This window comes from Apteryx mantelli, chromosome 4 (assembly GCF_036417845.1).
Source record: "Apteryx mantelli isolate bAptMan1 chromosome 4, bAptMan1.hap1, whole genome shotgun sequence".
Lineage (NCBI taxonomy): Eukaryota > Metazoa > Chordata > Aves > Apterygiformes > Apterygidae > Apteryx > Apteryx mantelli.
This window is the reverse complement of record NC_089981.1, coordinates 49,164,312-49,174,203: the sequence shown is the minus strand read 5'-3', so window position 1 is coordinate 49,174,203 and position 9,892 is coordinate 49,164,312. Positions and strand designations below refer to the sequence as shown.

General features: G+C 41.8%; 1 protein-coding gene across 1 annotated transcript in view; it reads right to left on the bottom strand.

Moving 5' to 3' along the window:
- Positions 1–375: 375 nt before the first annotated feature.
- MIDEAS (mitotic deacetylase associated SANT domain protein) overlaps positions 376–9,892 on the bottom strand; it is a 63,607-nt gene continuing 54,090 nt past the window's right edge. Inside the window, exons 11-13 of the mRNA XM_067296510.1 lie at positions 9,671–9,844; positions 9,067–9,266; positions 376–6,768 (exon numbers count right to left, since the gene is read on the bottom strand). Of these exons, the coding sequence (XP_067152611.1) occupies positions 6,546–6,768; positions 9,067–9,266; positions 9,671–9,844 (597 nt within the window). The 3' untranslated portion in view covers positions 376–6,545. The remainder of the gene's footprint in view (positions 6,769–9,066; positions 9,267–9,670; positions 9,845–9,892) is intronic.

The window sequence follows — 9,892 nt, the reverse complement described above, 5'->3', positions numbered from 1 at the left end:
TGCAAGAGCAAAGGGCCGTAGTAACTCAGACTTGTAAAGCACCGTCAAGATTGTTACTGGCATTCAGCGCGGGTGCATGGGGCTTGGAGCGGGATGTACACAGCCAACATTTCTGTAAAGCAAATGGAGCTGCGTCTACCAGTTATTTTCCTGGATATAGGACACAAAATACATCACAGGCTGGAGTATTCTGAGAAATGTTTACATTGAGAAACAACCTTGAGGACAGAAGTGAATATGATCAGAGAGCAGGATAGCTAAGGGGGCTCATCAAAGGACTCACTTGCTTCCTCTGTATGAATGAATCACAGTCAATATCCACCCAGAAAACCCCAGCCACTCACTCATACCAACAAAAAATTTCAGCTATAAAACTATTTTTTAAACCTCATTTAATAAAAGGTTTTTAAGAGATATAGAGGATATTAAGTAAATAAGTTACATAGTACATTACAATCACATCAGCAAGATTTCCTTTAGTGTATTAATATTTTTATAAAAAAGCACACAAAAAATAAATTCAGTCCAGTCTATCACAACTGTACAGCAACAGGTAAATATTTTTATATTTATATATGTACATTTTTAATATGTAACAGTCATTTAAAAGGTGCCCTAGGCAGCAAACACACAAAAGGAAGTGTCTGCTCACTTGTTAAAATAAAAGTAATATACTTTATTAGAAAGCATTTATACAGTAATTACAAAGGCTGACTGCTCCTGTACAGTACACCATAGCTTTGACTACAAATTTAAAAACAGAACATAAAAAGAATGAACAAAAAAAAAGTTTATATCAAATCTGAACTACAAGGGGAAAAATAAACGTGGAGAAGCTGCAGGAAACAGATTTTTAAAATATACAATTACATTTCTATAAAAATATATGCTGCCCTCTAATCTTGAGAAGTTAAGGATTTTACAGGCTCAGCTCTCAATGGAATCCAAGTTTCAGAAAGAAAATATTTAGACAGCTGAGGATTCAAAGTCTGTGTCTTCCTAACATTTGACATAAGAGAGAATGTGGGTGAATAAAGCAGCTGAACCCAAGTGAAGAATTTATATAGAAACTCACTCCCACAAAAATCAAACATCATTTTTAGACACTGCTGCTCTATCTCTTTGAAGCTTTCTAACTTTCAGACATACTTTAGAAGATGAAACAGGGAGAAAGTCTGCATGGGAAAACGTGGTGTACAGTGAGGTTTCTGGCTGAGGTAAGCCCCAGGCTCGCGGTGCTGTTGTGCAAGAGTCTCCTAGCAGCGCACAGGCGCTGAAAGGCGACAACACTGTGACGGCTGTGCAGTCGTCCCCCCTTGCATTTGTTTCAGAACAGGGTACAGGAACACTGTGACTTCCCAGCCCACTGCCCGAAAGAGGATGAAGATAGAACTGCTGAGGCAGTGAGAAAGCTCACTCTGTGGTTTAGGAAACACTTTTTTTTTGGATGTAGATTTTAATCTAAGCTTACTGCAATCATAAGAAAAAACCTTAAACTTCAGTTTGATAAAGCAGATGCCTCGTTAGCTAATTTAAGCCTCACATTACATCACTAGTATGGGATTAATAGATGATTTACCTGTAAGTTTCAGGATTTCTAGCCTTGCCCTGCCTTCAAACAGCTATATTCCTCCCTGGCCCTAGCTATTAAAATGCCAAGGTCCTGCGTAGCCAGTTGAAATTCTGTAGGCTTCAAACTTAACAGAACTAAGTTCTCTCAGATGAGCGTTACCTGTTAAGCAAAACCACCCATGACTTCAAATGGAATAATGTTCAATAAATTAAAATGCAGAGTAGTTCTTGCAGCTAGTCAGCTAAACACCTATAGCTACATCAGATTTGCATCACAAGTGCATGCATCTAGCAATTATATACACACAGGCGTGCAAAACTGAGATGCTTTCCCATGCAAATCACAAACCCGAGAGGTTGAATACTGATAGCTCAGCTCTGAAGGGCAGACAACATAGGCAAAAATACACAATCAGGGCAAAATACAGTTTGAGCATAAGCCCATCTATCGGTGCATCTCTGCAACACCCTGAGCCTGCATCAAGACTCAAATACGTAATGGTTTTGAAATACAGCCGGCTGACTGCTAGGTTTATGTCCACCTGGAGCCTGATCTCTCCTCGTAAGAGACAGATCTATTAATACACATTTACAGAATTGCAGTCTACGAGTCTTCTGTTGTGTTTCCACAGAAGACAGCTGAAGCAGAGAGAGGCCTTGTTCAAACTCAGCTTAATGAATGAGGGTATAATGCCTTTTGCTAAATACATAGCAAACCCTCATACTAACTGGAGATCGGCAAATGTGCTTTTAAATGTTGGAAAATAATGAGCAAAGGACTTTAAAATGGACAAAGCAACAGAACAATACAGAGTCATATTTTTTTAAATCAATTGGAACAACACAGTCTTAATACTGCGCTGTGATAAAGAACCACTCACGTATTTTTCCTCACTAAGAGCTGTACCAGAATTCATTCCAGATCAGACAAATTCAATTCAAATACTTTGTCCACAGTGTTTAAAAACAAAAACACACCTCTGCCACTGTTGATAGTGAGCAGGATCTAATTTGGACATAAGATCAATTCCAAACTGCTACTGTAAGCAAGTGTGCAACAAGTTTGTTGGTTTTGGGAGCTGTCTTTTTTTGTTGTTGTTGTTATTACTAAACAAGAAACTCAGCGGGTTTTTTTGCCTTTTTTTTTTTTTTAAACTTATTACCAATTACCATCACTGGAAAAAGGTCTTCCAGTAGCTGCTAGCAATATGTAAACATGCTCAGAAGCATTTCCAGATGAAGCATTTAATGCCACTTGAAATTCTTAACCTGCTTTGGGTGAGCCACGCTAACCCACAGTTGCTGGAGGACACCCTCAGAAAAAGCCCTGTTTGATTTTCTTTCAGTGGCAGCCGTCAGCGCATCAAATTCTCCTGTTCTCTTCTGCTTCTACTGCAGTGGGGTGGGACAGGAACAACCAGTACTCGGTTCATCAGTGTGTAATAAATACACCTTTCTGTGCAATTAAAAAAAAAAATTTTTTGTTCTTATCAGCACCTCCATGGCTTATCCTTGATAAAGAGAAAAATGACCCTTCTACTGATTTCCTGCAATAGAGAACATCAGTGAAAGATCTGGTCTTTAGGAAGACTATAATAATGCCTACTCTAAAGCATTATCAAGCCTAAAAGACAACTAAGCTGGTACTTAAAGCAATCATGTGTTTTGCTCCTTAAATCTTTGTACTTCATTTCTCTTCATTGGCTGTTTGTCCACCATAATTTGCTTTGCCACATCTAAAAGTACTGCAACCTTGGGAACTCCTGAGGGCTGTGACTAAATGTTGTTTGCTCATTATCACCCAGGCACACTTTGGGAAACTAAAAATACTAGAGTAAATGCAAGTGATATGATACACAGAGCAAAGAGTAAAAGGCAAAGAAATGTACTCATTTTCTGCCCAAATGGGGACAGTACATTTAAGGACAAACCTATCTGCAGCTTTGCCTTACTGGAGAACACAAGTAATTCCTTCTAGCTTAGCATCTTGTTTTCTGCCAAGATATTCCTCGCTTTCCCTGTTGGTATACTTTTTTCCTAAGCATCTGCTCCTGATCACTGTCAGAAACAGGACATGGAGCTAGACAGCTCTTTGGTTTGACCCAGTCTGAACAATCTCTGTTTTTTTCTAAAGGATTACACATTAGTTGATTTTGTCCTGTTTTAACAATGACAGTGAAATTAGACAGTTTGATTAACCTTACTGTAGTTCTCAAGCTTAGTCAGATCTCTTTTCCAACCTAAAAAATCTTCACGTTTGCCATGTTTCTCAACTTGGGTGGGTTCCACCTGTATCTCCGTTTCTTTGACATGTGTTTCTAGGCCTTTACAATCTCTGTTAAATAACTACACCATTCTACAGCTGAAGCATTGTACTTCAGGCTAACATATTCACTACAACACTATAACAACATCTACATTATCATCAAAGCCTTTTTATTTTTTTTAAATATACTTACATGTCCCATTTGGTTTTTTTGAACTGCTGCACTACCCTGCAGTTCTCAAGATTTGGCAACTTTTGGCAACTTCCCAGAAATGTACCCGAGATCTTAAAATTTAATTGCATCATTGGTTTTTACTGGAATTAACCCTGGTACTACGAGAGGACCGTAACACCCAGCTGCTTCACTTATTGGCCATCTGGGCACTGTGTGCTAAAGCTTCTGTTCTCTGTAAGGGACCTGGGATAATGGTAGACAAGCATTTTCTTCAATTTACAAATGCAAAAAAATATATATATATATAACTTAATAGGAAGACTGATTTGGTTAAGCTTCTGTTGAAAGATTATTAGCTTTCAGCTCTTTACAGTTTTCTAATGGATTTTAATAGTTAGTGACATGCCATCTGCTTCCAGAGTCTGGTCAACAAGATCCCAGTTTGTGCAGGGACATGAAAACAGTCATCCAGACGCTGAAAGGGATGAAGCTTTAGATAATTGTACAGAAAGGTCTTGATTGGAATTTGGTCTTTCGATCTCTAAATTGATGTAAACCTAATTTTGTTAGGAATGAAAAATACAGCATTGGCAGAAAATAGAACATTTACAGGCAAAAATGTCAACTTTTTTTTTTTTAAAAGCGCAGTCCTCACTAATACTCCAACTTATTGTAAGAGTAATTACTGTTTCTGCTCTTAAGGAAAAAGGAGTCTATGCAACAGCATATGTTTTAAAGAAAACATGATAGAATACACAACCTTCCAGACTTTGACAGTGAAACAGTCCTGGCTGCATAAAACTACCCGGGGCAGGAGAAGAGGGGCAGATGGCACGCTGGCGTTAGATCCGCCTTCTATTCATTACCTGGAATTTATCTAGCAGCTTGAAAGGTCGGGATTTAGAAACCAGCCACTTGGGAACGCTCTGCCGTTCACGTACAGTGATCCCCCCGGAGCCCTGCTCAGGGAGGCAGCAGCAGCCAACTCATTCGGGATCGCCCCGTGGAGCAGCACGTGTCATGCTGCCAGCGGCCGAAACCAGGAACCCAGGCGGCCCTGAGCACTGGCCTGCAGGGAGGGCGTCGAGCCCGGAGCACTGGGCTGTCACTGACCAGCTGTGCAGTACAAGGAAATTACGTGATTCTTTACTTCTTTATGAAATAGCAATAAGGGTGGGCTCTACAGAAAAATCCTGTGCAAATCTAACAGGTATGTCACCTGGACCACTTTAACTGCCTCTGAACTCTCTTTCACCGCAGGCTTTTGGTGGCTAGACTTTTTTGGCTGTTAGCTTGTGTCAGTTCTGAAGGAAAAGGCTGCATTTCAGCCAGCAGAGTGGTCACAGCAGGACAACCCAGCAGGCAGGGCTGTCCAGTCACTTGTGCGGAAATAAATGAAAAGCTCCTCCTGTACATACAGCCACACGCTGTCTGTCAGGAAGTACTTAGAAACCCAGGGCCCCACCAATACAAGCTCTTGATGATGGCCATTTCAAAAAATAAGTGAGGGCTACCAGGAGAAAGAAACACATGTGTTAAGAGGTAAGAGCCATTTGTGGAGAGATTTAAGGAGCCTGACAGACGTAAGAGTCTATTCCTCCCATCTACGAGGCACACACAGTGCAGTAGACACACAAGGTCTTCGTTCATTTTCACTAAACAAACTTGCTCCCATTTATGCAAAGTCAAAACCATCAGTTTTCATTTCAAATTGCACTTGTGAAGCCCAGACTACTTTCCAAGAAGTTAATCAAAGGCCGACTATTTTGTTTTCCATGATGAGACACAACCTGCACATGGTCTGTGGCTACTCTAATCCCACAGGATATTTTATATCCATTTCTGCATTCTTAATGTCATAAAAGAAAATCACCTCAGGCTTCCCTCAGAAAAATAAAACTTCATCTCAAAAGGAAGAAGGCTGTCTTGCTCATCCCACTTTTCATTTTTGTCAAGCAGAGGCCAGAAGTGCACATCATCTTTCTGCAAAACTTGTTGGCAGCCCAAATAAACTCTCAGAAAGGAAGGCAGAAAAGTGTATAACAGAAAGAGGAACTTGCTGAGAAAAGAAATATCTAGAAATCACCAGTGTCACAGTAACTGGATACAGTTAGCTCAGAGCACAGCATCTTTTTCTTGCTCAGGTCTGGAAACCTTTATATCCAAGAGTCCTGTTACCATGTCTCCTGACAAGCACAAGAAGAAAGGTCTGGCTGACCTGAGAGAGAACTTACTTCCACTGCAGGTGACACTGTTCTGTTATGTACCTCAGATATCATTATAAATAAAATAGAAATCTCATTTGTTAAAAATAATTTAAAAAAATCCAAGTTGAAACAGATCTTTTCATCCACCGTTCTGGCTTGGTCAGTACTGGCAAGGTGAAGTGGAACATGTGGCATGAGGCAACGGCAGCACTGAAACTGAGACCCGATGTAAATCAGCTCAGGTAAGAAAAAGTGCAAGCAAGAAAGCAAAACCAAGAGGGAGACTGGGTCCAGCCTTGCTACTCCCTCCACTTTTGGCTTGCTGCTATATTTCTCCATCCTCATCTGAGCTCCCACTGCTGCTTCCACTGCTGCTGCTCCCACTCTCGCTGCTTTCCTCCTGCTGAGCCTGGCTGTGGGCTGCTGCCGCCGCCGCTGCTGCCACAGCCGCTGCCTCTCTCTCTTGCTGCTTCAGCGCAGCCGCCTTCTTCTCCTGCTCCGCATGGCTCTTCATGTGAGCGCTGCGGCTCTTCACCTTGTAGAACACCCTGAGGAAGAAGCACACACATACATTAGTGCTTGTCCCTTACAGGCTCCTGTGCCAGCTCCCACAAGAAGCTTCCATTGCTCCAGCCTCAAGCCCATGAGCTTCAGCATAGGAACCTGCGTTGGCATCGCAATGGAACATCTTAAACACAAAAGTTGGCTGCTTAAACACAGCAAACACTGCTTCCGACTCGGTGTGTGCCAGTGCACTAGGCCAAGTGCTAGCAGGAGAGCCCAAATGCCCTCAAACCTGTTGCTTTGTTTCTTAAGACTGCTACTTCCACTATGTTTCATTCAGCTCTTAAATTTTCTAAATTTAGGGGGGAAGTGCTGGTATCTGACATAGGCACATGCTGCTTAAATACAACAGGGCCTCAATTTTTTGTCACTTCCCCTTTGCTGCAAAAATACAGTAAACAGGCAAACAGTGGCCAGTACACACTCTTGACTCTTGTCCACACAGTTGAGAACACTTGAGCTTTTTCCTCCCAACTTTGCACCTCCATTCTCTGTCCCTTCACCTCTCACCATTAACTTTTTTGATTTGGCATCAAATGTCATGAGACAAGTTTAGACACCATTAAAAATCCTTTCCTGCTTCTCCTCTATCAGTGGCCCAGACCCAAATCATAACTGTGCGAATTCTCACAGCACTGCCCTTTGCAAAGCCACTGACAGGCGAGTGAAGAGTTAACAGGACTGAAGTTTGTCAGTTGATATGCAGAAGAACTGATAGCACAAGAGCTGACATGCACAAAGCTGTTGAACAGAGGACTTAACAGGACTAAAGTCGTCTACCAACTGATAGATATGCGCAAGGACTGATGTGCGCAAGGCTGCGGAATGATTAACAAGACTGGAGAAGTCTGCCACCTGGAATCTGCACGGACCCCCGGGGAGGGAAGAAGCAATACGGAGGTGTTGTGGTCTTGCCTCGCTAGCAGGGTCCTCCCAAGCAGACAAACAAACAGTCCTGTGATTGCGAAACTTGCTAAAAGTCAGCAAAAGCAGTGTTTGCCCAGAGCCCCAGCCGTATAAAAAGAGGCTTGGCAGCTAGGAGAGTTTGAGCAGGGACAGGAACCATCCTCTCCGGCTGGACCGTGAGTATCCCCCCCCTCCCCTTTTCCTGGGACGCTGGGTTAAGGTAACTCCTCGAGGTTGAAAGTCCTCTCACTAGGAGAGTGAACAAGAAAGCTTTCAAGCAGGGATAAGCAGTCCTTCCAATTAATAACGCAGTAATCGACGGTTTCAGGTTATCCTTTCTAAATTAGTAACTGATGGCTTTGTGTTATCCTTTCTAAATTAGTAATCACATTATTTTAATGGATGTTACTAATCCAAGAACTTGTGTGAGGAAATAAACATCTTTTTTATTATTATTATATTATTGTCTCAGTCGTTGCTATCGAACCTTCATAGCATGACAGCGTGACAGCCACGTGCTCCCCAAGGGCACGGAGACAGCCTGCCTTGCCAGGGCCAGCTAAGTCCCAGCCACAGCAGGAGTATGTCAACACGCCTGGTGATTTAACTGGATGGAGATCTCATTTTCTTGCCATCCTCTAGCTTAATGCCTTTTTTAAATAAAGGGATAACCTCTGGTATTACAAGACTCGCTATTGTTTTGAGAGTAATTTATGTAGGGAACTAAACTTTGCTGGCATTTATGAATCTGTTGGCAACAAACCTACAAAAACCACTAGAACTATGTGAGGAAAGTAAAATATATTTTATAGGCACAGAAGACTGGTGCAAGTTTAACCAGATACACTGGGTATTGACTAGCCTAACATCTGCTGCTGTAACAATGATAATGGCCTGTATTTCTATAGCATTGTTCATGAGTAAAATTTCTAATATGGGATTAAGCAAATATACAGAAATTACTCATTACAAAAATGCAAACATTACAGAGAGGGAATAGAGCAGCTGTTTGAAAGTGCAACTTAGCACCAAATACTACAGACAGCTGAAATGCAGGAGGTATCTCATTTCATATGAAGAAACATGGCCCACAGAGCATTATTGTCCAAGTATAGCACACCTAGCACTTCAACAGCAATATACCTCTGAGGTGAAAGACTGTGCACATCTCTGCAAGCCCCCCCCCACCAAAAAAAAAAAAAAATTCCAAAACATAAAACCCCCTAATCTACAAGTATTAGTAGGGTAATAAGTCATTATATTGCCAGTCTCTCCTGCCTAAATAGACAGAAAGAAAGCTCATTTGAGAATAGGCTTCCACAGAAGATGCCGTACTGCCATTCTGTAACTACTGCTGGAAGCTAAATTCCTCTTACCTGCCACATTTTTTACATGGAAACGTGTTTTCTGAGTTCTGAGCTTTACTGGTAGTATCTATTTTTATCTTCTGTTTCCGCCTCCTCCTCTGCACTGGAGCATTAATAGGCTTTCGAGGCTTCACTGCTGTCTCCCTTGGCCTCCTTGCAATCCTGCCTGTGACGGTTGCCTCTTGACTCCTTATATTGGCATCATTGGCCTTTGCAGGGGGATGAGAGGGAAGAAAGGTAAGGTAAACCCAAAACTTAAAACCACCATCAGAAGGAAAACAATGACTGAGCTCCTGTGCTCCAATTACTCCAAAACAAGGTTTTATTAATGATGAACTCACCAAGATATTTTCAGGACACTTCTCATCACAGTCCCATCTTGTGTACCAACTACAAAGAATTATATTGGGTTTCCTCCCTTTGCTCATCCCAGTTCTCCCAGAACAGCACACAGTTTGGTGGCTAATAATACTCTAAGCTACCCCAGCCCAGTCCCATGCATCAGGAAAAGTTAGAGGTGAAAACTTTTTACATCTGACAACCGTCCATTTTCTAAACTAGCTGTAGAGTGAAGGTGGTGTAGAAAGCACAACATGCCCAATGCAACACTTACTATTACATCAGTTTGTAGTGTCTGTGCATCTTTGAGGGGAATTGTACTCTTCCTTCTGTTATCCAACCCTTCCTCTGCCTCCTCTTCCTCCTCCTCTTCTTCCTCCACGTGCCCCTGTTCTTCACTGAAAATGTCCCTTCTGAGAGGAAGAACACGTGCAAACCTATGGGAACTCTTCACCAGAAGATAAAGGAACTGTTAATTTCCTTGTATGCAAGTAAA